Source organism: Aulostomus chinensis, chromosome 21, assembly GCF_037954235.1.
Source record: "Aulostomus chinensis isolate RoL2024-O1b breed Wild chromosome 21, RoL_Achi_v1.0, whole genome shotgun sequence".
NCBI classification, from domain to species: domain Eukaryota; kingdom Metazoa; phylum Chordata; class Actinopteri; order Syngnathiformes; family Aulostomidae; genus Aulostomus; species Aulostomus chinensis.
This window is the reverse complement of record NC_141340.1, coordinates 383,320-409,446: the sequence shown is the minus strand read 5'-3', so window position 1 is coordinate 409,446 and position 26,127 is coordinate 383,320. Positions and strand designations below refer to the sequence as shown.

At 47.4% G+C, this 26,127-nt stretch overlaps 2 protein-coding genes across 9 annotated transcripts; one reads left to right on the top strand and one right to left on the bottom strand.

The window, feature by feature from the left end:
* Nucleotides 1-29: 29 nt before the first annotated feature.
* Nucleotides 30-21,175, top strand: chodl (chondrolectin). Of its 7 annotated transcripts, XR_015110850.1 has the most exons (10): nt 38-147; nt 1,531-1,646; nt 17,235-17,410; nt 17,479-17,651; nt 17,757-17,914; nt 17,998-18,048; nt 18,122-18,205; nt 19,450-19,546; nt 19,689-19,975; nt 20,450-21,175. XR_015110850.1 is itself a non-coding variant. In XM_086191127.1 (9 exons), exons 1-9 carry the CDS (start codon nt 47-49, stop codon nt 20,529-20,531), a joined length of 1,038 nt encoding a protein of 345 aa, XP_086047253.1. In that variant the 5' UTR covers nt 38-46; the 3' UTR covers nt 20,532-21,175. The 7 variants fall into 7 exon arrangements, 6 of the variants coding, with proteins under 6 accessions (XP_086047258.1, XP_086047253.1, XP_086047254.1 ...); XM_086191127.1 differs by lacking the exon at nt 19,689-19,975; XM_086191128.1 differs by lacking the exon at nt 20,450-21,175 and having other exon boundaries at nt 19,689-20,122.
* On the bottom strand, nt 20,138-26,051 carry LOC147241236 (uncharacterized). 2 transcript variants are annotated; one of them, XM_086191121.1, is made up of 4 exons: nt 25,600-26,051; nt 24,261-24,481; nt 23,086-23,433; nt 20,138-23,009 (listed from the first exon to the last, which is right to left on the bottom strand). In XM_086191121.1, the coding sequence occupies exons 1-4, from the start codon at nt 26,034-26,036 to the stop codon at nt 21,580-21,582; spliced, it is 2,436 nt and encodes an 811-aa protein (XP_086047247.1). In that variant the 5' UTR covers nt 26,037-26,051; the 3' UTR covers nt 20,138-21,579. The 2 variants fall into 2 exon arrangements, with proteins under 2 accessions (XP_086047247.1, XP_086047248.1); XM_086191122.1 differs by having other exon boundaries at nt 20,140-23,009; nt 25,852-26,051.
* Between the last annotated feature and the right edge of the window lie 76 nt (nt 26,052-26,127).

Genomic DNA, 26,127 nt, shown 5'->3' with positions numbered 1-26,127 from the left:
AGACCCTAATGAATGAGGTGGGACCGAACCTTCCTGTGGAGCGGTGATGGGCCTGTGTGTCAGTGCTGCTGCTGCTGGAGCTGCTGGTGTCAGACATCAGTGGTCAGAACCTTTGACACTTGTTTCTGGAGCCACGTCAGCTGTCAGGTGAAATGAGCCTTGAGAGTCGTGAGACAGTTGTGGCTGCTTGAAATGAACCTGCAACCCAGTCGACACACGCAGACGATTAAAGTGTCTTGTAGAAGGGAGGGGTTTATTTGGCTGAAATGCAACGTGATGTGTGTGGAAAAAGGTGGCAATTACACAAAATTAGCATTAGCATGTTAGCCATAAGTCGTAATAATGCCAATACTATGCCTCTGGGGAGGGAGAAACAAAGGAAAAACCCTTCAAAATTATTATTGGCATGCAGATGATAAAGTTCAGGATGTGGGGTTATGATGGCCAATGACAAAAATGAACATTAGCACTAGCATGATAACACCTACCACTGCTAATGCTCAGGCTGACGAAGCGCTTTTCACGTGTCCCACAGACGCAGCAGGACTCAGACGGACCTGTATCAGAACTGGTCCTTGTTGGCTCCATTTATTGAACCATAGGCTCGCCAGGATCCTTCTGAATGTGCAGATGTATTTATTTTATCGGCTGATCATATTTGTCTGCGTTCACACACGTACCAATCAATCCCAATGTTCCTCCAAAGAGCTGCCGATCAATAAAGTTCCTCTAAACTCCGAAATGTGAGTTTATGGTCAGATTCAATCAGTTAGCCAATCAGGACACAGCGAGCAGACTGCATGGTGACACATTAACCAGCTGCGTGTGTGTGTGTGTGTGTGTGTGTGTTAATGCACATTGATTTTAACAGCAGCTCAGTTTACACACACACACACACACACAAGCCCCTCCCTGATTCTTAGGAGCTGGTTGCTAGGTAACCATTAGAGAAAAACCGTTCATATGTCAAATAAACTTTTATACATGTAATCAAACAGCAGGTCTCCAGCACCCCCCCCCCGTCTCATTTCTGATCGGTGTTTGTGATGCTGTAAAAAAAGGGGCGTGGTGTCATGATTGACAGCTGCTCTGTTAGGTGACTGAACCTGAAAAACATGGCGAGATACAACAACAACATTCCATAACCACGACTGTCTGGACTGAAAGGCGAGGGACCGGCATCAAAGCGCCAAACCCCTGATCACAAACCACGTCATTGGTTCAAGATGGCAGTGTGAGTGTGTGTGCGTGTGTGTGTGTGTGTGTGTGTGTGTGTGTGTGTGAGAGAGACAGAGAGCGAGGTAATCAGTGGGAGTGGACAGAGATGATCAGCTTCCGGCAGCCGATCAATACTGTGAATGAGGCTTGTGTGTGTGTGTGTGTGTGTGTGTGTGTGTGTGTGTGTGTGTGTGAGAGAGAGAGAAAGAGAGAGTGTTGGACGAACATGAACTCTGAACTAAATGTCGGAGAAGTTTGTGTTCAAAGTTTGGTCACCAAACAAACACTCAGGTTGTTTCTTTGGTTGGACAGGAAGGAAGTGGATAATGATGATGTCATCAGAACTTCATCAGTGGGTTTGACAAAAGTACCAAGCAACCCATCTGGACGAACATCTGGCACCGCACCTCGCTTTGAGAACCCTGCAGGTGTGTAGTTGAGTAGTTGTGTAATCATGTAAGGTACAGTTGTGTAGGTGTGTAGTCATGTAAGGTACAGTTGTGTAGGTGTGTAATCATGTAAGTGTACAGTTGTGTAGGTGTGTAGGTGTGTAGTCTTGTAAGGTACAGTTGTGTAGGTGTGTAGTCATGTAAGGTACAGTTGTCTAGGTGTGTAATCATGTAAGTGTACAGTTGTGTAGGTGTGTAGTCATGTAAGGTACAGTTGTGTAGGTGTGTAGTCATGTAAGGTACAGTTGTGTAGGTGTGTAATCATGTAAGTGTACAGTTGTGTAGGTGTGTAGTCATGTAAGTGTACAGTTGTGTAGGTGTGTAGTCTTGTAAGGTACAGTTTTGTAGGTGTGTAGTTTTGTAGGTGTGTAATCATGTAAGTGTACAGTTGTGTAGGTGTGTAATCATGTAAGTTTACAGTTGTGTATGTGTGTAGTTGTGTAGGTGTGTAATCATGTAAGTGTACAGTTGTGTAGGTGTGTAGTTGTGTAGGTGTGTAATCATGTAAGTTTACAGTTGTGTATGTGTGTAGTTGTGTAGGTGTGTAATCATGTAAGGTACAGTTGTGTAGGTGTGTAGTCATGTAAGGTACAGTTGTGTAGGTGTGTAATCATGTAAGTGTACAGTTGTGTAGGTGTGTAGTCATGTAAGGTACAGTTGTGTAGGTGTGTAATCATGTAAGGTACAGTTGTGTAGGTGTGTAATCATGTAAGTGTACAGTTGTGTAGGTGTGTAATCATGTAAGGTACAGTTGTGTAGGTGTGTAATCATGTAAGTGTACAGTTGTGTAGGTGTGTAATCATGTAAGGTACAGTTGTGTAGGTGTGTAGCCATGTAAGGTACAGTTGTGTAGGTGTGTAATCATGTAAGGTACAGTTGTGTAGGTGTGTAGCCATGTAAGGTACAGTTGTGTAGGTGTGTAGTCATGTAAGGTACAGTTGTGTAGGTGTGTCGACATGTAAGGTACAGTTGTGTAGGTGTGTAATCATGTAAGGTACAGTTGTGTAGGTGTGTAGTCATGTAAGGTACAGTTGTGTAGGTGTGTAATCATGTAAGTGTACAGTTGTGTAGGTGTGTAATCATGTAAGGTACAGTTGTGTAGGTGTGTAATCATGTAAGGTACAGTTGTGTAGGTGTGTAATCATGTAAGTGTACAGTTGTGTAGGTGTGTAATCATGTAAGGTACAGTTGTGTAGGTGTGTAGTCATGTAAGTGTACAGTTGTGTAGGTGTGTAGTTGTGTAGGTGTGTAGTCTTGTAAGGTACAGTTGTGTAGGTGTGTAATCATGTAAGGTACAGTTGTGTAGGTGTGTAGTCATGTAAGGTACAGTTGTGTAGGTGTGTAATCATGTAAGGTACAGTTGTGTAGGTGTGTAATCATGTAAGTGTACAGTTGTGTAGGTGTGTAATCATGTAAGGTACAGTTGTGTAGGGGTGTAATCATATAAGTTACAGTTGTGTAGGTGTGTAGTCATGTAAGGTACAGTTGTGTAGATGTGTAGTCATGTAAGGTAGAGTTGTGTAGGTGTGTAGTTTTGTAGGTGTGTAATCATGTAAGTGTACAGTTGTGTAGGTGTGTAATCATGTAAGTTTACAGTTGTGTATGTGTGTAGTTGTGTAGGTGTGTAATCATGTAAGTGTACAGTTGTGTAGGTGTGTAATCATTTAAGTGTATAGTTGTGTAGGTGTGTAATCATGTAAGGTACAGTTGTGTAGGTGTGTAATCATGTAAGTGTACAGTTGTGTAGGTGTGTAGTCATGTAAGGTACAGTTGTGTAGGTGTGTAATCATGTAAGGTACAGTTGTGTAGGTGTGTAGTCATGTAAGGTACAGTTGTGTAGGTGTGTAATCATGTAAGGTACAGTTGTGTAGGTGTGTAGTCATGTAAGGTACAGTTGTGTAGGTGTGTAATCATGTAAGGTACAGTTGTGTAGGTGTGTAGTCATGTAAGGTACAGTTGTGTAGGTGTGTAGTCATGGAAGGTACAGTTGTGTAGGCGTGTAATCATGTCAGGTACAGTTGTGTAGGTGTGTAGTCATGTAAGGTACAGTTGTGTAGGTGTGTAGTCATGGAAGTGTACAGTTGTGTAGGTGTGTAATCATGTAAGTGTACAGTTGTGTAGGTGTGTAATCATGTAAGTGTACAGTTGTGTAGGTGTGTAGTCATGTAAGGTACAGTTGTGTAGGTGTGTAATCATGTCAGGTACAGTTGTGTAGGTGTGTAGTCATGAAAGGTACAGTTGTGTAGGTGTGTAATCATGTAAGGTACAGTTGTGTAGGTGTGTAGTCATGTAAGGTACAGTTGCGTAGGTGTGTAATCATGTAAGTGTACAGTTGTGTAGGTGTGTAATCATGTAAGGTACAGTTGTGTAGGCGTGTAATCTTGTAAGGTACAGTTGTGTAGGTGTGTAATCATGTAAGTGTACAGTTGTGTAGGTGTGTAGTCATGTAAGGTACAGTTGTGTAGGCGTGTAATCATGTAAGTGTACAGTTGTGTAAGTGTGTAGTCTTGTAAGGTACAGTTGTGTAAGTGTGTAGTCTTGTAAGGTACGGTTGTGTAGGTGTGTAATCATGTAAGTGTACAGTTGTGTAGGTGTGTTGTTTTGTCGGTGTGTAATCATATAAGTGTACAGTTGTGTAGGTGTGTAATCATGTAAGTGTACAGTTGTGTAGGTGTGTAATCATATAAGGTACAGTTGTGTAGGTGTGTAGTTTTGTAGGTGTGTAATCATGTAAGTGTACAGTTGTGTAGGTGTGTAGTTGTGTAGGTGTGTAATCATGTAAGTGTACAGTTGTGTAGGTGTGTAATCATGTAAGTGTACAGTTGTGTAGGTGTGTAATCATGTAAGTGTACAGTTGTGTAGGTGTGTAATCATATAAGGTACAGTTGTGTAGGTGTGTAATCATATAAGGTACAGTTGTGTAGGTGTGTAGTTTTGTAGGTGTGTAATCATGTAAGTGTACAGTTGTGTAGGTGTGTAGTTGTGTAGGTGTGTAATCATGTAAGGTACAGTTGTGTAGGTGTGTAGTTTTGTAGGTGTGTAATCATGTAAGGTACAGTTGTGTAGGTGTGTAATCATGTAAGTGTACAGTTGTGTAGGTGTGTAGTCATGGAAGGTACAGTTGTGTAGGTGTGTAGTCATGGAAGGTACAGTTGTGTAGTTGTGTCGACATGTAAGGTACAGTTGTGTAGGTGTGTAGTCATGGAAGGTACAGTTGTGTAGGTGTGTAGTCATGTAAGGTACAGTTGTGTAGGTGTGTAGTCATGTAAGGTACAGTTGTGTAGGTGTGTCGACATGTAAGGTACAGTTGTGTAGGTGTGTAGTCATGGAAGGTACAGTTGTGTAGGTGTGTAGTCATGGAAGGTACAGTTGTGTAGGTGTGTAATCATGTAAGTGTACAGTTGTGTAGGTGTGTAGTCATGTAAGGTACAGTTGTGTAGGTGTGTAGTCATGTAAGGTACAGTTGTGTAGGTGTGTAGTTATGTAAGTGTACAGTTGTGTAGGTGTGTAGTCATGTAAGGTACAGTTGTGTAGGTGTGTAGTCATGTAAGGTACAGTTGTGTAGGTGTGTAGTCATGTAAGGTACAGTTGTGTAGGTGTGTAATCATGTAAGGTACAGTTGTGTAGGTGTGTAGCCATGTAAGGTACAGTTGTGTAGGTGTGTAGTCATGTAAGGTACAGTTGTGTAGGTGTGTCGACATGTAAGGTACAGTTGTGTAGGTGTGTAATCATGTAAGGTACAGTTGTGTAGGTGTGTAGTCATGGAAGGTACAGTTGTGTAGGTGTGTAATCATGTAAGTGTACAGTTGTGTAGGTGTGTAATCATGTAAGTGTACAGTTGTGTAGGTGTGTAGTCATGGAAGGTACAGTTGTGTAGGTGTGTAATCATGTAAGTGTACAGTTGTGTAGGTGTGTAGTCATGTAAGGTACAGTTGTGTAGGTGTGTAGTTATGTAAGTGTACAGTTGTGTAGGTGTGTAGTCATGTAAGGTACAGTTGTGTAGGTGTGTAGTCATGTAAGGTACAGTTGTGTAGGTGTGTAGTCATGTAAGGTACAGTTGTGTAGGTGTGTAGTCATGGAAGGTACAGTTGTGTAGGTGTGTAATCATGTAAGGTACAGTTGTGTAGGTGTGTAGCCATGTAAGGTACAGTTGTGTAGGTGTGTAGTCATGTAAGGTACAGTTGTGTAGGTGTGTCGACATGTAAGGTACAGTTGTGTAGGTGTGTAATCATGTAAGGTACAGTTGTGTAGGTGTGTAGTCATGGAAGGTACAGTTGTGTAGGTGTGTAATCATGTAAGTGTACAGTTGTGTAGGTGTGTAATCATGTAAGTGTACAGTTGTGTAGGTGTGTAGTCATGGAAGGTACAGTTGTGTAGGTGTGTAATCATGTAAGTGTACAGTTGTGTAGGTGTGTCGTCATGTAAGGTACAGTTGTGTAGGTGTGTAATCATATAAGTTACAGTTGTGTAGGTGTGTAGTCATGTAAGGTACAGTTGTGTAGGTGTGTAATCATGTAAGTGTACAGTTGTGTAGGTGTGTAGTCATGTAAGGTACAGTTGTGTAGGGGTGTAATCATATAAGGTACAGTTGTGTAGGTGTGTAGTCATGTAAGGTACAGTTGTGTAGGTGTGTAGTCATGTAAGGTACAGTTGTGTAGGTGTGTAATCATGTAAGTGTACAGTTGTGTAGGTGTGTAATCATGTAAGGTACAGTTGTGTAGGTGTGTAATCATGTAAGTGTACAGTTGTGTAGGTGTGTAATCATGTAAGGTACAGTTGTGTAGGTGTGTAATCATGTAAGTGTACAGTTGTGTAGGTGTGTAATCATGTAAGGTACAGTTGTGTAGGTGTTTAATCATGTAAGGTACAGTTGTGTAGGTGTGTAGTCATGTAAGGTACAGTTGTGTAGGTGTGTAGTCATGTAAGGTACAGTTGTGTAGGTGTGTAATCATGTAAGTGTACAGTTGTGTAGGTGTGTAGTCATGTAAGGTACAGTTGTGTAGGTGTGTAATCATGTAAGGTACAGTTGTGTAGGTGTGTAATCATGTAAGGTACAGTTGTGTAGGTGTGTAATCATGTAAGTGTACAGTTGTGTAGGTGTGTAGTCATGTAAGTGTACAGTTGTGTAGGTGTGTAGTCATGTAAGGTACAGTTGTGTAGGTGTGTAATCATGTAAGGTACAGTTGTGTAGGTGTGTAATCATGTAAGGTACAGTTGTGTAGGTGTGTAATCATGTAAGTGTACAGTTGTGTAGGTGTGTAATCATGTAAGGTACAGTTGTGTAGGGGTGTAATCATATAAGTTACAGTTGTGTAGGTGTGTAGTCATGTAAGGTACAGTTGTGTAGATGTGTAGTCATGTAAGGTAGAGTTGTGTAGGTGTGTAGTTTTGTAGGTGTGTAATCATGTAAGTGTACAGTTGTGTAGGTGTGTAATCATGTAAGTTTACAGTTGTGTATGTGTGTAGTTGTGTAGGTGTGTAATCATGTAAGTGTACAGTTGTGTAGGTGTGTAATCATTTAAGTGTATAGTTGTGTAGGTGTGTAATCATGTAAGGTACAGTTGTGTAGGTGTGTAATCATGTAAGTGTACAGTTGTGTAGGTGTGTAGTCATGTAAGGTACAGTTGTGTAGGTGTGTAATCATGTAAGGTACAGTTGTGTAGGTGTGTAGTCATGTAAGGTACAGTTGTGTAGGTGTGTAATCATGTAAGGTACAGTTGTGTAGGTGTGTAGTCATGTAAGGTACAGTTGTGTAGGTGTGTAATCATGTAAGGTACAGTTGTGTAGGTGTGTAGTCATGTAAGGTACAGTTGTGTAGGTGTGTAGTCATGGAAGGTACAGTTGTGTAGGCGTGTAATCATGTCAGGTACAGTTGTGTAGGTGTGTAGTCATGTAAGGTACAGTTGTGTAGGTGTGTAGTCATGGAAGTGTACAGTTGTGTAGGTGTGTAATCATGTAAGTGTACAGTTGTGTAGGTGTGTAATCATGTAAGTGTACAGTTGTGTAGGTGTGTAGTCATGTAAGGTACAGTTGTGTAGGTGTGTAATCATGTAAGTGTACAGTTGTGTAGGTGTGTAATCATGTCAGGTACAGTTGTGTAGGTGTGTAGTCATGAAAGGTACAGTTGTGTAGGTGTGTAATCATGTAAGGTACAGTTGTGTAGGTGTGTAGTCATGTAAGGTACAGTTGCGTAGGTGTGTAATCATGTAAGTGTACAGTTGTGTAGGTGTGTAATCATGTAAGGTACAGTTGTGTAGGCGTGTAATCTTGTAAGGTACAGTTGTGTAGGTGTGTAATCATGTAAGTGTACAGTTGTGTAGGTGTGTAGTCATGTAAGGTACAGTTGTGTAGGCGTGTAATCATGTAAGTGTACAGTTGTGTAAGTGTGTAGTCTTGTAAGGTACAGTTGTGTAAGTGTGTAGTCTTGTAAGGTACGGTTGTGTAGGTGTGTAATCATGTAAGTGTACAGTTGTGTAGGTGTGTTGTTTTGTCGGTGTGTAATCATATAAGTGTACAGTTGTGTAGGTGTGTAATCATGTAAGTGTACAGTTGTGTAGGTGTGTAATCATATAAGGTACAGTTGTGTAGGTGTGTAGTTTTGTAGGTGTGTAATCATGTAAGTGTACAGTTGTGTAGGTGTGTAGTTGTGTAGGTGTGTAATCATGTAAGTGTACAGTTGTGTAGGTGTGTAATCATATAAGGTACAGTTGTGTAGGTGTGTAGTTTTGTAGGTGTGTAATCATGTAAGTGTACAGTTGTGTAGGTGTGTAGTTGTGTAGGTGTGTAATCATGTAAGGTACAGTTGTGTAGGTGTGTAGTTTTGTAGGTGTGTAATCATGTAAGGTACAGTTGTGTAGGTGTGTAATCATGTAAGTGTACAGTTGTGTAGGTGTGTAGTCATGGAAGGTACAGTTGTGTAGGTGTGTAGTCATGGAAGGTACAGTTGTGTAGTTGTGTCGACATGTAAGGTACAGTTGTGTAGGTGTGTAGTCATGGAAGGTACAGTTGTGTAGGTGTGTAGTCATGTAAGGTACAGTTGTGTAGGTGTGTAGTCATGTAAGGTACAGTTGTGTAGGTGTGTAGTCATGTAAGGTACAGTTGTGTAGGTGTGTAATCATGTAAGTGTACAGTTGTGTAGGTGTGTAATCATGTAAGTGTACAGTTGTGTAGGTGTGTAATCATATAAGGTACAGTTGTGTAGGTGTGTAGTTTTGTAGGTGTGTAATCATGTAAGTGTACAGTTGTGTAGGTGTGTAGTTGTGTAGGTGTGTAATCATGTAAGGTACAGTTGTGTAGGTGTGTAGTTTTGTAGGTGTGTAATCATGTAAGGTACAGTTGTGTAGGTGTGTAATCATGTAAGTGTACAGTTGTGTAGGTGTGTAGTCATGGAAGGTACAGTTGTGTAGGTGTGTAGTCATGGAAGGTACAGTTGTGTAGTTGTGTCGACATGTAAGGTACAGTTGTGTAGGTGTGTAGTCATGGAAGGTACAGTTGTGTAGGTGTGTAGTCATGTAAGGTACAGTTGTGTAGGTGTGTAGTCATGTAAGGTACAGTTGTGTAGGTGTGTCGACATGTAAGGTACAGTTGTGTAGGTGTGTAGTCATGGAAGGTACAGTTGTGTAGGTGTGTAGTCATGGAAGGTACAGTTGTGTAGGTGTGTAATCATGTAAGTGTACAGTTGTGTAGGTGTGTAGTCATGTAAGGTACAGTTGTGTAGGTGTGTAGTCATGTAAGGTACAGTTGTGTAGGTGTGTAGTTATGTAAGTGTACAGTTGTGTAGGTGTGTAGTCATGTAAGGTACAGTTGTGTAGGTGTGTAGTCATGTAAGGTACAGTTGTGTAGGTGTGTAGTCATGGAAGGTACAGTTGTGTAGGTGTGTAATCATGTAAGGTACAGTTGTGTAGGTGTGTAGCCATGTAAGGTACAGTTGTGTAGGTGTGTAGTCATGTAAGGTACAGTTGTGTAGGTGTGTCGACATGTAAGGTACAGTTGTGTAGGTGTGTAATCATGTAAGGTACAGTTGTGTAGGTGTGTAGTCATGGAAGGTACAGTTGTGTAGGTGTGTAATCATGTAAGTGTACAGTTGTGTAGGTGTGTAATCATGTAAGTGTACAGTTGTGTAGGTGTGTAGTCATGGAAGGTACAGTTGTGTAGGTGTGTAATCATGTAAGTGTACAGTTGTGTAGGTGTGTAGTCATGTAAGGTACAGTTGTGTAGGTGTGTAGTTATGTAAGTGTACAGTTGTGTAGGTGTGTAGTCATGTAAGGTACAGTTGTGTAGGTGTGTAGTCATGTAAGGTACAGTTGTGTAGGTGTGTAGTCATGTAAGGTACAGTTGTGTAGGTGTGTAGTCATGGAAGGTACAGTTGTGTAGGTGTGTAATCATGTAAGGTACAGTTGTGTAGGTGTGTAGCCATGTAAGGTACAGTTGTGTAGGTGTGTAGTCATGTAAGGTACAGTTGTGTAGGTGTGTCGACATGTAAGGTACAGTTGTGTAGGTGTGTAATCATGTAAGGTACAGTTGTGTAGGTGTGTAGTCATGGAAGGTACAGTTGTGTAGGTGTGTAATCATGTAAGTGTACAGTTGTGTAGGTGTGTAATCATGTAAGTGTACAGTTGTGTAGGTGTGTAGTCATGGAAGGTACAGTTGTGTAGGTGTGTAATCATGTAAGTGTACAGTTGTGTAGGTGTGTCGTCATGTAAGGTACAGTTGTGTAGGTGTGTAATCATATAAGTTACAGTTGTGTAGGTGTGTAGTCATGTAAGGTACAGTTGTGTAGGTGTGTAATCATGTAAGTGTACAGTTGTGTAGGTGTGTAGTCATGTAAGGTACAGTTGTGTAGGTGTTTAATCATGTAAGGTACAGTTGTGTAGGTGTGTAGTCATGTAAGGTACAGTTGTGTAGGTGTGTAGTCATGTAAGGTACAGTTGTGTAGGTGTGTAATCATGTAAGTGTACAGTTGTGTAGGTGTGTAATCATGTAAGGTACAGTTGTGTAGGTGTGTAATCATGTAAGTGTACAGTTGTGTAGGTGTGTAATCATGTAAGGTACAGTTGTGTAGGTGTGTAATCATGTAAGGTACAGTTGTGTAGGTGTGTCGACATGTAAGGTACAGTTGTGTAGGTGTGTAGTCATGTAAGGTACAGTTGTGTAGGTGTGTAATCATGTAAGGTACAGTTGTGTAGGTGTGTAGTCATGTAAGGTACAGTTGTGTAGGTGTGTAATCATGTAAGGTACAGTTGTGTAGGTGTGTCGACATGTAAGGTACAGTTGTGTAGGTGTGTAGTCATGTAAGGTACAGTTGTGTAGGTGTGTAATCATGTAAGTGTACAGTTGTGTAGGTGTGTAATCATGTAAGGTACAGTTGTGTAGGTGTGTAGTCATGTAAGTGTACAGTTGTGTAGTATTGTAGGTGTGTAGATGTGTAGTAGTGTCGGTGTGTAGTTGTGTTCCTCACACTGAAACTCAATATGAGCAGGAATCAGATGAAGACGAGGGAGAGTGTTGATGACGGTGTTCTTACCCACGGGATCGTCTCCGTGGCAACGCTGATAGAGGAAGTTCCAGGAAAGTGCTGCCCTTCTTTACGCTTCTGTCTGAATGTCTGAGCAGGTCAAAGGTCACACATCTGGTGTCAGCTCATTGTTCTATTGATTTCTGATCAGATGAGTTTGTCCATCTCAGGTCACCTGGAATCATCGAGCCGTTCTGATTGGATGTTCATGATGATTTGCTGACAAATGAACAACGTAACGACTGACTGACACACAGCTGCTTCATCAGTAAATAAACAGCAGTAATAAACAGCTTGAATTCAGGACTCAGGTACATATAAGATTCAGATTCAGATAACTTTATTTATCCCGAGGGGCAATTAAAGATATAAGTATTAATACTGGTATTACTCGTAATATGAATACTGGATTCAGGGCAAAACTGCTTAGTTTAACACACAAACGTTCGCACACCTTCTATACAGGAAACCATTAGCTCAGCTTTGAGGCCAAAAGCAGGGGGAAACTGCTAGCTTAGCTTCGCTTTGAGGCCATAAGCAGGGGGAAACTGCTAGCTTAGCTTAGCTTTGAGGCCATAAACAGGGGGAAACTGCTAGCTTAGCTTCGCTTTGAGGCCATAAGCAGGGGGAAACTGCTAGCTTAGCTTAGCTTTGAGGCCATAAACAGGGGGAAACTGCTAGCTTAGCTTCGCTTTGAGGCCATAAGCAGGGGGAAACTGCTAGCTTAGCTTCGCTTTGAAGCCATAAGCAGGGGGAAACTGCTAGCTTAGCTTAGCTTAGCTTTGAGGCCATAAGCAGGGGGAAACTGCTAGCTTAGCTTCGCTTTGAGGCCATAAGCAGGGGGAAACTGCTAGCTTAGCTTAGCTTGGAGGCCATAAGCAGGGGGAAACTGCTAGCTTAGCTTAGCTTTGAGGCTGTCAGTGGGGGGAACTGTCAGCACACCACACTGTGGCCCCTGTATGTAGCATGTCCCATGTTGTCCCTTGGCATCTGCTGTTTTTTTTGGATGAGTCATCAGCAGCTTTGTGAAATCAGCATCGTTCAGAGCAGATGAGCATGCACCTCCTGGTGGATGAACCAGGAGGGAGAGACGCGAGCTGCTGGCGGAGGAATGTGCGAGTGTTCTAGTCATCGGCAGCTGCTGTGCTGTCAGTGTAAGTGAATTAAAGTGGCACGAGAACGGTGGGTGTGTGGCCCCCCAGGGCCTCATGAACCAAGGAGGTGCATCTAGTAAATCGATGTGTGAGGGAGGAGCAGAGGGGAGGGGGAGGAGCAGAGGGGAGGAGTTGGCCCATCTGAGCGGCGCTGAGTCGCAGGACTCTTGAGGTGTCAGCAGAAGCATGAAGGAGCAGACGATCGCCAGACAGGAAACCAGCAGCTTTTACTGTGAAACATTTTTGTGAAACATCTTTGAGGACACAAAGAAAACGTTTGTGCACAAACAACTTGTTTGACCTTTTTGTGTTTAAAGAAAAAGATGCCTCGCAACACGCTGATGATAGGGGTCCTGGGCGTCGTCATAGCGATGAAGGTCTCTCGGGCTGAGGGAGCGCGTGTGGTGAGCGGTGAGTCCAGAATGCTCTGATGTTGGCGTTGTTTTTGATGAGGTAAACAATGATTGGTTGGTGAACAGGGACCTCAACGAGCAGCTTCTCTTCATGTCTTCATTCGTTCATGTCGATGGTGAAGAGTGTCAACGACTCATTCATTCGTTTACAAGATGATAGTTAGTTTCAAGATCTTTTTCCTGCACCAGTATTTACTTATTTTAGCTTCTTCTTTTCTTTTTTTTTTTAGAATTTCTTTGTCATAGACACCTTTATTTACCTGGGGACAGATGGACAGACAGGGAACAGAGAGGGGGGTGACATGCAGCAAAGGACCTCTGGCCAGGATTCGAACCGGGTCGGCTGCATATGTGCCATGCGCTCTAACCACTCCACCACCTCAATGAGCCAATTTTTAGCTTCTTTTTTTTTCTTACATGTTCAGTTTCTCTCCAAACCGTACCGCTGGATTAACTGTGACCGTTAATCAGCTAATAATCAGATCCAATCATAAAAGTAACAGCGGTCGTGGATAATTAATCATTTTTGATATTTCTGACAACAAACTGCTCCATAAAAACATCACGACCATGACAGCTGGAACTGTTTGGTCCTCTTGAGTCTGTGTGAGTCTGATCAATGTGTCCCTTAAGATTCTAGTTGTCCAAAATGTCTCTAGTTTCCATGGTGACAAACATTCATCCAAAGACTTTCAGAGTAAGACCCCACAACTGGAATGCAGGACTCAGTGATCACCGTAGTTCCTTTAAAAGAGACAAGAGGGCAGCCAACAGGATACCCCCAATGTTTGTGTGGGACGTCCTACTGGTCGCTATGGTCTTGGTGAGGACATCCTGCTAGTTGATATGGTGTTGGTGGGACGTCCTGCTAGTTGCTGTGGTGTTGGTGAGGACGTCCTGCTAGTTGCTGTGGTGTTGGTTGGACGTCTTGCTAGTTGCTGTGGTGTTGGTGGGACGTCTTGCTAGTTGCTGTGGTGTTGGTGAGGACGTCCTGCTAGTTGCTGTGGTGTTGGTGAGGACGTCCTGCTAGTTGCTGTGGTGTTGGTGGGACGTCTTGCTAGTTGCTGTGGTGTTGGTTGGACGTCTTGCTAGTTGCTGTGGTGTTGGTGGGACGTCTTGCTAGTTGCTGTGGTGTTGGTTGGACGTCTTGCTTGTTGCTGTGGTGTTGGTGGGACGTCCTGCTAGTTGCTGTGGTGTTGGTGAGGACATCCTGCTAGTTGCTGTGGTGTTGGTGAGGACATCCTGCTAGTTGCTGTGGTGTTGGTGAGGACATCCTGCTAGTTGCTGTGGTGTTGGTGAGGACATCCTGCTAGTTGCTGTGGTGTTGGTGAGGACATCCTGCTAGTTGCTGTGGTGTTGGTGAGGACATCCTGCTAGTTGCTGTGGTGTTGGTGAGGACGTCCTGCTAGTTGTTGGTGGGACATGTAGGCTCAGAATGGCCAAAGCTGTGAAGAAAGTCGAACGGAGCAGAGCCAATTGTCCAGGAACTGACATACAACATATAATCTTCTGGGATTTCAGGACCATTTTGGTGCCTGAAATCAGGTCCGTTATTGACCTGCACTGCATGAGTCTGCACTATGATGTCACGGCAACACGGCGTCATATGGACGGACGGTTAGGGGGCCGTGATGTTGATGTGCCTCCCATCACAGCCAATATGAATAATAAGCTCCACTGCCGCCATTTTAGTAGTTTGTTATGACAGGTTGGGGGCATGTCTCTGCCTCGTTAGCATGATTGCTAAAGTAACTTTAAACTGCTTTCAAACAAATCTTTATTGACAGCCGTCAACAGCCTGGATGGCCGAATGTTAATCAGCAGGTTAAACACTGGAGATTTACGGATGATGTCAGAAGAACCAGGACGAATGTCCCATCTTCATCACAGATCTGATGTCATAACAGTCAAGAGAGAGAGGGAGAGGGAGAGAGAAGGAGGTTGGGAGAGTGAGTGAGAGAGATGGTGTGTGTGTGTGTGTACTGTACTGTACTGTACTACCCTACAGTAATTAACACACACACACACACACACACACACACAAATAAACACACCAGTGCTGCTGCTTTTTCTGCTGATGGACATTGTTCCTATACAAAGTGATGTCACAGTGACATCATGATGGATGTAAACAGAATAACTACTCTGTCATGGTCGTCAGGTAAGCAAGATAAAGTGTTTCCTTTGTCAGCTGTGTCACGAGCCAGGAGGAGGGGGAGTCAGTGGTAGTGGGAGGGGCTTGAAGTGCTATAGAGCTGTGGGACGGGGCTCTGACGTTACCATGACATTTTCAACAACTCCATGTTTCACAACAAATGCATTAATTTGAAAAGTCAGGGTATGCATTTGTTAGAGGGAGTGAGGAGGAAACCAAGAGAGCTCCAACCACGTCAACATCAAAGGCACATGAAAGAAAGAACAGGAAGGTTAGACAGGAGGAGGAGTGTCCTCGTGAGGGTTAGACAGGAGGAGGAGTGTCCCAGTGAGGGTTAGACAGGAGGAGGAGTGTCCTCGTGAGGGTTAGACAGGAGGAGGAGCGTCCCAGTGAGGGTTAGACAGGAGGAGGAGCGTCCCAGTGAGGGTTAGACAGGAGGAGGAGCGTCCCAGTGAGGGTTAGACAGGAGGAGGAGCGTCCCAGTGAGGGTTAGACAGGAGGAGGAGTGTCCTCGTGAGGGTTAGACAGGAGGAGGAGCGTCCCAGTGAGGGTTAGACAGGAGGAGGAGTGTCCTCGTGAGGGTTAGACAGGAGGAGGAGTGTCCCAGTGAGGGTTAGACAGGAGGAGGAGTGTCCTCGTGAGGGTTAGACAGGAGGAGGAGCGTCCCAGTGAGGGTTAGACAGGAGGAGGAGCGTCCCAGTGAGGGTTAGACAGGAGGAGGAGCGTCCCAGTGAGGGTTAGACAGGAGGAGGAGTGTCCTCGTGAGGGTTAGACAGGAGGAGGAGCGTCCCAGTGAGGGTTAGACAGGAGGAGGAGTGTCCTCGTGAGGGTTAGACAGGAGGAGGAGTGTCCCAGTGAGGGTTAGACAGGAGGAGGAGTGTCCTCGTGAGGGTTAGACAGGAGGAGGAGCGTCCCAGTGAGGGTTAGACAGGAGGAGGAGCGTCCCAGTGAGGGTTAGACAGGAGGAGGCGTGTCCCAGTGAGGGTTAGACAGAAGGAGGAGTGTCCTCGTGAGGGTTAGACAAGAGGAGGAGCGTCCCAGTGAGGGTTAGACAGGAGGAGGAGCGTCCCAGTGAGGGTTAGACAGGAGGAGAAGTGTCCCAGTGAGGGTTAGACAGAAGGAGGAGTGTCCTCATGAGGGTTAGACAGGAGGAGGAGCGTCCCAGTGAGGGTTAGACAGGAGGAGGAGCGTCCTCGTGAGGGTTAGACAGGTGGAGGAGCGTCCTCCTGGGGTTTAGACAGGAGGAGGAGCGTCCTCGTGTGGGTTAGAAAGGAGGAGGAGCATCCCAGTGAGGGTTAGACAGGAGGAGGAGCATCCCAGTTAGGTTTAGACAGGAGGAGGAGCGTCCCCGTGAGGGTTAGACGGGAGGAATGTCCTAGTGAGGGTTAGAAAGGAGGAGAAGCGTCCCATTGAGGGTTAGACTGGAGGAGGAGCGTCCCAGTGAGGGTTAGACAGGAGTAGGAGCATCACAGTGAGGTTTAGACAGGAGGAGGAGCGTTCTCGTGAGGGTTAGACAGTAGGAGGAGCGTCCTCATGAGGGAACAACAGGAAGAGGAATGTCCTAGTGAGGGTTAGACAGGAGGAGGAGCGTCTTCGTGAGGGTTAGACAGTAGGAGGAGCATCCTCGTGAGGGTTTGACAGGAGGAGGAGCATCCTCGTGAGGTTTAGACAGGAGGAGGAGCGTCCTCGTGAGGGTTAGACAGGTGGAGGAGCGTCCTCCTGGGGTTTAGACAGGAGGAGGAGCGTCCTCGTGTGGGTTAGAAAGGAGGAGGAGCATCCCAGTGAGGGTTAGACAGGAGGAGGAGCATCCCAGTGAGGGTTAGACAGGAGGAGGAGCATCCCAGCGAGGTTTAGACAGGAGGAGAAGTGTCCTCGTGAGGGTTAGACAGTAGGAGGAGCGTCCTCGTGAGGGAACAACAGGAAGAGGAATGTCCTAGTGAGGGTTAGACAGGAGGAGGAGCGTCTTCGTGAGGGTTAGACAGTAGGAGGAGCGTCCTCGTGAGGGTTAGACAGGAGGAGGAGCGTCCTCGTGAGGGTTAGACAGGAGGAGGAGCGTCCTCGTGAGGGTTAGACAGGAGGAGGAGCGTCCTCGTGAGGGTTAGACAGTAGGAGGAGCGTCCTAGTGAGGGTTACAAAGGAGGAGGAGCGTCCTCGTGAGGGTTAGACAGGAGGAGGAGTGTGTGTCCTCCCTGGGAATGTCCTAGTGAGGACACAAGGAGGAGGAGCGTCTTTTCGATCAAGTGCTAATGATAATTTGTTATTAAGTGAATGGGGCCTCCATCAGTGGTCTGTCAATCAAACAAGTGTGGGCGGGCCTGTCTCCTCCCGCAGGTCAGACGGTGTGTGTTGGGGGTCCTGAGCTTCCCTGCTACAAGATGGCCTACTTCCACGACATGTCAAGCCGTGTGGCATTCCAGGAGGCGCGTCAGGCCTGCGAAATGGACGGAGGATCTCTGCTCAGCATCGAGAGTCCTTCTGAGCAGCGAGACATTGAGAACCTGCTGCAGGTGAGACAGTTGCCTTCATCACCATAGCCTACTCTTCCTCTTCCTCATCCCCTCTTCCTCGTGTGCAGGAGTTACGCTCAGGAGCAGTGGGTGGGGCATCAGGAGGTGCAGGGGGAGGTATAGCAGATGGTGATTTCTGGATTGGTCTGACCCGTGTGGACGGAGTCGAACAGAATCCTTCTGAACTCACTTCCTGTCCGCACCTGTATCAGTGGATCGATGGCAGCCTGGCATCCTTCAGGTGAGTGATGTCATCCTTGACTCAAGGTAGAAGGTGGTTTGGCAGAAGAACTGGAGTTGTGGCTAACTAGCGATAATGATGATGTCATTGTTGATGACAATACAGGAACTGGTACTTTGATGAGCCGTCTTGTGGTGGCGAGGCCTGTGTTGTGATGTACCATCAGCCGACCGCACTCCCTGGTCTGGGCGGAGCTTATCTCTACCAATGGAACGATGACCGCTGCAACATGAAGCACAACTTCATCTGCAAATATCAGCCAGGTACAGTCAGCCAATCAAATCCTCTCGATGATCAACTTTTCAGCAAATCAGAAGCAGGTCTGTCACATGGTCCCTTTTCTCAGAGAGCCACACAGCAACAGAACATGATGTCACACCTTGGGGGAGGGGCACAGGTAAGCTGGTTTTACATTTGCATGCTGAGCTTTGAACCTGTGTGGTTTTTGAATATAAATGTTTGTAATTTAGATGCCACGCTTGGCGGCGGTGTCGTCAAACACACGAAAAGCAGCAAGGAGGTTCCCCCTGAGGTTGCCATAGCTGGAGCTTCAGGTACCAGAAGTCCATTTATGTGATGTTGATACTGTTGGACTGTCACTGTGGCCCCCCAGCAAGAAGGTTGTGGGTGGAGCCCCGGCTGCAGCACGGGGTCTTTCTGGGTGAGTCTCCATGTTCTCCCTGTTCCTGCTGGGTTCTCTCTGGTACTCCAGCTTCCTCCACAGTCCAAAGACATCAAGAGGGACCAGGTTAATCCAGACTCTAAATTGACCGTAGGCGTGGCTGGGAGAGCCAATGGTTGTCTGTCTCTATGTGTTGGCCCTGATGGACTGGTGACCTGTCCAGGGGGAAGGCTGCTGGGATAGGCTCCACCCCCACCACCCTCAACAGGAGAAGAGGGAGAACATGGAGGGATGGATGATGGATGGGTGGGTGGACAGGTAGATGGATGATGGACTGTCACATGATCATGTCCCTGCAGGGGTGGGGCTACCACTGGATCAGGTCACAATTGCAGGTGAACTCCCTTTCAATGAGTGCTTCAGTTGCTCCTTAATGGCGGCGTCTGTGGTTTGATGATGGTTGCTTTAAAGGGAAAGTCCTTTATTGTCCAGCTGAGACCCAGGTTAGTTAGCTTAGCACAATGGCTGGTAATGGGTAGGAAGTGTTAGCATCAGCTAGCTCAGGTCCAGGCTAGTTAGCTTAGCCCAATGGCTGGTAATGGGTGGGGAGTGTTAGCATCAGCTAGCTCAGGTCCAGGCTGGTTAGCTTAGCCCAATAGCTGGTAGTGGGTGGAAGTGTTAGCATCAGCTAGCTCAGGTCCAGGATGCTGGTGTGTCCAGCAGGAATCCTCCTCCTCCTCATCATCATCAGTAGCAGCAGTCGCTCTTCTAGTCCTCAACAAACCTTTGGTTCTGTTGACCCAAGTTCCAGTGGAGCTTTGGAGGTGCTGCGTCAAATCACTGCTCCCAGTCAGGAAAGTAGTTCCAGCTACGTGTCTGATTCTACCACTACAACGTCTCCTCATGTTAAACTGGTATTCATCACCAAGGTTACACACAACCCTCCTGATATTAATGCAGGCAGAGACGCAGCTACGCTAACACTTCCCACCCACTACCAGTCATTGTGCTAAGCTAACTAGCATGGGTTCCAGCTCCCTGGGAGGAGGGTCTCAATCTTCTTATCTGTCTCTGGGGACAAAGAACTTTTTCTAAAAGTGGGCGTGTCCTTTAAGGATCTTAAACATTAATTTGTTTGTGGTGTGTGACCAGTGACTGTGGCATGTTTCTCTTCAGGCATGTTCCTGCTCTACGTGATCATTCCCACAATCCCCCTCATACTGCTCATCCTGGTGGCCTCTGGGACGTTTTGTTTTCAGATGCTCAGCAGAAGGTAAGACTGTCCCTGTAACTCCAACCCCTCCTGTGACAAGTCACAAGCTCTTGAACCCTGTCCTCAAAAATTACAAATCCCAGAAGTCTTTCTTATTGCTCCTGCTGTGGTTTGTGCTGACACAAGGCCTTTCTATGTGTAGGGTTGGTCAGCGATTATAACAAGTTAACTGGAACTCTGACCTCACACTTTTGCGTGTCTTTGAAACTCCGCCCCCTCCTGTCACTAGTCGCAACCCTCACTGGGTGTGGGTATTTCTCTTTAGTAACACAAACATTTGTGATTTATTCATAAACTTTAAAACAATGCTAACAAATAGTTGTTGCTTTAAATGTGTCGAGGGCGGCCCGGTGGAGCAGTGGTCCTCCCTGTGGCCCCCAGCAAGAAGGTTGTGGGTGGAGCCCCGGCTGCAGCACGGGGTCTTTCTGGGTGAGTCTCCATGTTCTCCCTGTTCCTGCTGGGTTCTCTCTGGTACTCCAGCTTCCTCCACAGTCCAAAGACATCAAGAGGGACCAGGTTAATCCAGACTCTAAATTGACCGTAGGCGTGGCTGGGAGAGCCAATGGTTGTCTGTCTCTATGTGTTGGCCCTGCCATGGACTGGTGACCTGTCCAGGGGGAAGGCTGCTGGGATAGGCTCCACCCCCACCACCCTCACCAGGAGGAGAGGGGGAACATGGAGGGAGGGATGGATGGGTGGAAATGTGCCAATTGAGGAAATGAATGGCTATTAATTTGGGTTCTCAAACTGAGGTGTGGGCCCTGCCAGGAGATCGAGGGTCACATGACCATGACCTAGGATCTTTATAGAAATGTCATCATTGATGTTCAGAACTAACGTGATTATCACTACTTGATTACTAAACTGTCAGTGAATGTGATGTCACCTGGGCTCCTCCCACAGCAAACCTTGCACCAAGACGGCCATCGACCAAACAAATCTGTGGATCTCCAGGGCACCAAAAGCTGACAGCATGGAGGTGTGACCATGAGTGACATCACAGCTCAGCCAAATATCACCATCCTGTGGTGTCGATGGACAGTAGACGACCACGATCCCGCCACATTTCCTGTTTATTAAACATCCTTGTTTCCTTCCTATCACTACTCTGCCTTTCCTGTCTTCCCTTCATCTCTCCTCCCATCCTGTCCTCACTTCCTTGTGAGAAATTTGTAAATGAAGACTTCTTGTGAATCGTTGTCCAATGGTTTAACATTCTCAGCCAAAACAGAGCCGCCTGGTCCTCAAGTTCATTTTAATATTTCCCCATCCAAATGATTAATTATTGATAATGATGCAAAATTAATTGTTAAATATTAATTTTAACCCAAGTACACCTGCATGAGCTGAGAATTCAGACCCTTACAGACCTCCAGAGCATCCGGGGCAGAGCTTCCTAATTATTCTTGAAGCCAAATATTGGTTGAACACTCAAGAACTCGTTAATTCTGGTTGTTTGTTTCAAGTCAATCTGCAGCAAAAGATGATTTCCACTTCAGAAAAGAAATTTCAAATGACCTTCATCACCTGCTCACTTTTCACTCGAGCGTCTCAGTGCCTTCTCGCCAACAAGCTGCTGCCACATGACCTCCATCTTTGTTGCGCTTCCCAGGTCAATAAAGTCGATTCTCAACGCTAGAAATCTCTCGTCTTCTCTCAGCCGTTTGTGACATCAGCAGCCCACCTCAGGCTGGTCCTTGTTCATCTGACAGGTTAGAAAGGTAGGTGAGGGGGTGGGCCCAGCATACTGGAGGCGTAGACCGTTTCCATGGGGGTCAATATGAGAATCAGTGACAGTGTGGTGACATCATCAGCAGGTCAATCAATCATGTAGCTTCTCATATGTCAGATTTTATTTCGTCAAACACTCAAACCTTATGGACATTTTATTGACAAAAATATGGCTGATCTTAACCAGCGTCTGTGATGTCATCATGTCAGCGTCCACTCGTAAAGGCATTTCTGGTCCATCTGCTGATCAGCTGACTGACATCACATGATCTTACATCCCAGATGCAAAAGATGTTTCGCGGTCAGGTGGTGTCTGTCTCCATACTCACGGCAACTTCAAGCTCCTCCACAGCGGAATCCACCGCCATCACCGTCTCCTCCTGTTTGTAGGTCAGAGCAGGTGTCATGTTCACGTCATCATCAAAGAGGATGGGTGGGGCTTCCTCGGCTGGTGGCTCACCCACGCCATGCATGCGCTTCCTGTGTTGATGCAGGTTCCCACTGCGATTGAAACGAGCGCTGCAGAGGTCGCAGCCATACGGCCGCTCCCCCGTGTGGATGATGATGTGTCTTGCGAGCTGTGAACGGCACTTCTTGTCTTTGCCACAGATGTGGCAGACGTAGCTCTGCGGCAGGCGCTCTCCATTGGCGTGAACGACCTCACGATGTCTCTTCAGGTGGCTGAGGCGGCGAAAGCTGCGGCTGCAGAAGTCGCAGGCATGCGGCCGCACCTCGCTGTGTATCACGGAGTGGCTCGCTAGCAGAGACTTGAATTTGAACACTTTGCTGCAGATGGGACACGGGAACGCCTTCACCGCTGCCGGACTCCGCCTGTGCACTGCGGCGTGCGGGGCCTCATTCCCGCGGACCTTCAGGTGCACACGGAGGTGGTGCTGCTTCAGGCAGGAGGCGCGCACAAAGGTGCGCAGGCACACACCACAGCGGTATGGCTTGTCACCTGTATGTATGCGGGAATGAGCAGCGAGCAGCGCCTCTGACTTCAGCCGCTTCCCGCAGATTCCACACGGGAAGAGCGCATCAGGGAACAGGCTCTCCTCGCCATTGGCTCGGTTGACATGCACCAGCATCTTGTGCCGCTCTAGCTGGTACTGGCGGCAGAACTTGCGACCACAGATGTCACAGAGGTGTGGCCGCTCGCCGGTGTGCGTCTGAAAGTGGACAGCCAGCTGTGACCGGAACTTGAACTCCTTCCCACAGAAGTCGCAGAGCAGCGAGCCAGATCGCTGCGCCGCCGCCGCCTCACCATTGTCGACGTGCACTATCTTCTTGTGGTGCTCGAGATCATTGATGCGCATGTAGGCTTTGGGGCAAAGGTCACAGCTGTGAGGCTTGACGCCCAGGTGAATGACCTCGTGCGTCTTGAGCGCTGACCTGCAGCGGAAGGTTTTGCCGCACACCTCACACAGCCACGTGTGAACCTTTCGCGGCTTCTCCAGCTTGGCCACTCCGTTGGGGTGGAGCCTGTTCAGGTGGTGCTGCAGGTTGTCACGGCGGTTGAAGCGCAGCTCGCACAGGTGGCAGGCGTACGGCTTCTTGCCGGTGTGGATGAAGGAGTGACGAGCCAGGCTCGACTTGTTCTTCATGACTTTACCACACACGTCGCACACAGTGCTGTCAGGCTCCAGCTTGACTCCGCCCACAGTGCCATCGTGAAGCTGCGAGTCCCGCTCCTCACCATCATTAGAAGACAGACACAGGTGAGAGACGCCGTCTGGGGACATGAATGGACATGCCATCAAAAAAAGACAATTGTTTTTAACATCCTAATAACATGTCCCTCAAGTCACCTGCGTCGCTTGGCATCCAGGTGGGGTCCCCCGTCTCCTCCATCACCTCCACCTCCTGCTGTGCATGGCTGACGGGGGAAACTCTACGCTGGTGAAGGTTACGTGGAGCTGGAGTTGTTGGCGGGGAGCTCTGCAGATCATCTCTCCACCGTGGTGGACGCCGTTTCCTCTGGCTCCTAGACAGGGGCAGTTCAGGGGTGTGGGGGTGGGTGGGCAGGGCCTTGCGTTTGATGGCAGGCTGGATGGCTCTGGTTCTGGGTGGTGTGGTAGTGCAGTGTTGCAGCAGAGCGCCGCCGTCTGGTCCATCGGGTCTGACCGCAAAACACTGCAGCACCACAGCTGAAGAACCTGTGGAGGCAACAACCGTGACGATGATGACTGAGCAGTAACGGCGCCGCGGTGTCCCGACCAACCAAAACAAGCTTCGAGGTGAACGATAGCTCTTCGACGTTAATCTTGTTGATAAAAACTGATGAACTTCTGTTTGAATAAAATGTGATAAACCACTTACCAAACACTAACAATCAAATTTGGTGACATCATCTCCAACTTCCTGTGGTCACCTGACCAGAACTCCACTCAGACAACAAGGTTTTTAAAAGTTATTAGCTTGCTGTCGTGGTAACAAACCTGATAAAATCATGAACTCAAGATTTGCCCAAATCACCATCATGACATCATGATTTCCGCTTCTTTTTGATCAGTTTATTACCGTCAATCATGCCGCTGATGTCCCGTCACCAGAGTGTATACCCTTGATGTGAGGGCAGCTTGTGTCATGTGAACATGACGGAGAGACCCCCCAAATCAGAGCTGCGCTCAGCTGGTTAACTACGGCAGAAAGCTTAGGAGGTAGCAGACTTTGTTACCATGGAGACAAGCACTGCCTCTAGTGCCATTTTTCTGACTTGCACATCTGGCAGAGGAGCTCATTTTTCCAGGAACTTGACAACAGTGACACACGCGTGCAGTCAGCAGAGAAGAGCCTGTGTGTTACCTTTGACCTTCCCAGGGTTAGCCTGAAGAACATGAAGTCATGTGATCATTCGAGGGTCTCCACCTCACCCCCAAACCCTGCTTGCTGTTAGATGACAGTATGCCGGTGCTTTGCCAGAGGGTGTAAGGGGAGTGGGCAGGGACACGGTCAAGGGGTGAGACTAATATGTGCATTTCACCTGAATGTCTCCAGCTCAGCTGCTGAGTCAGCAGATCCACCTGGACGCCGGCGTCTCGACGCTCTGTCACGTCACTCTGGCAGCCAACCTCCCTCTTGTCCTCCTCAGGACTCTCCCACTGGCAGCCCACCTCCCTCCTCCTCACCGCCCCCTCCTCCGCTCTCAGGAGGAACACGCACAGCTGTTCGCTGCCAGGAGGCCCCAGGAGCCCTGATGACATCCTGCAAATGTAGTTGGTGCAAAGACAGAGGACACATTACTGTCACATGACAACAGTGACATCTGAACATGCCAGTGATGGGAACATTACGGTGCCGACCCTGGGGACACGACCAGTGGTCATCGGCGTCCTCGCCATTGTTGTATCATTAATGGTATGACGTCTCTTAGTTACAATCTCCAACTTCTGATGTAAAACAATGTGGTCTAACTGACCCATGACCCAGTCTACTCTAAAACCAGGACCCTGAGATGAGACCAGGAGGCAGAGCTGCCATCTCACACCTTCTCTGGGTGTCCACTAGAGGGCAGTTACACCCTGAACCCACAGAGACCACATCTCCACGGCCTCCTCCCACCGGACGCACCAGGAAACCTTCCTTGGGAGGTGCCCAGCTTTCACAACCAGATGAGAGCACAAACGAAGGCCAGTTCTCTACTGGTAACATGAGCGAACGCGGTCAGGACTCACCCTCCAACCGCGTGTTCCAACCTCAGATTCAGAAGAGCTGCAAACCGGTCCAGTGAGATTTGAGGACCGATGGAGCCAGCAGGACTAACCAGCCAACATCCCCCCCCCCCCAATCGTCTCCACAAAAACCAAACCAGGACTGCTGACCCGGCCCTGGCGGTCCAATCCCTTCACTTGTCTTGATGACAGGAAGTGACAACACTCACAGGATGCTGCCATGGAGACGACGCACCGTCAGGTGAGACAGCTACGGTGCGCCCACTGGACAACAGTAGAACCCTCGAGGGTGAGCTCACGCACCGAGCCAGTCCCTGTGTGAGTTCGGCTGGTGACCCAGCTGGGTGTCCCCTGCCGGTAGAAGGTTCCCAAACCCAAACTACCTAGCTAACGTAAACTAAACCCACGTGCGAGCGCGTGACATCATCAACTTCCTCCAGCCAGGTGAAACCACCTTCACTTTCCGTGCACGTGACTCGCCTGTGCGTCCTAATGAGGGCAACCTGCAGGTGACCGAACCCTCCACCCTCAGCTCCGGCGACATGCTAACACCGCTAGCAACATGCTAACATCACTCGCTAGCTCACACCGCTAGCTACCTGCTAACACCTCTCGCTGGACGCGGACCACGACACAACCGCACCGCGTTACCTGCGGGCTGCGCGGCAAGACGAGGGTCGTGAGGACGGCTGCGGCTTCCACGAAGATTCGAACTCTAACGAGATGAAACGTCCAACAAACACAGCGGGAACCAGCGGGGAGAGCAGGCCGAACCGGAAATACGTCTTCTTCCTCAAATGCAGCCGTGGGAGGTGCGTCACCGCCGCCTGCTGGACGCACCTCCCACGGCGTGCTGGAAGTTTGGTTCGCTCTCCGCTGCACTGTAGTGTCGATTTGGTGAACCTTGTCGTGCCCCTTGAGCCGAGAGTTCCAGTTCTACTCTTGAAGCTCTGAACCCGGTGACACGGCTCAGTGCTGGGGTGGGCTGGTGGCTTGGGTCGCACGATGATCGGCACACACACGACACGTGGTCTCCTGCGATCTTTAGAACCTTTGCTGCCGTTTGTCCGGAAGAGTGATGACGTCATCTCTGGCGTTCGTCAGGGACAGATGTGAGACATCTCCTGATAGTCTCACACACACACACACACACACACACACACACACACACACAACTCC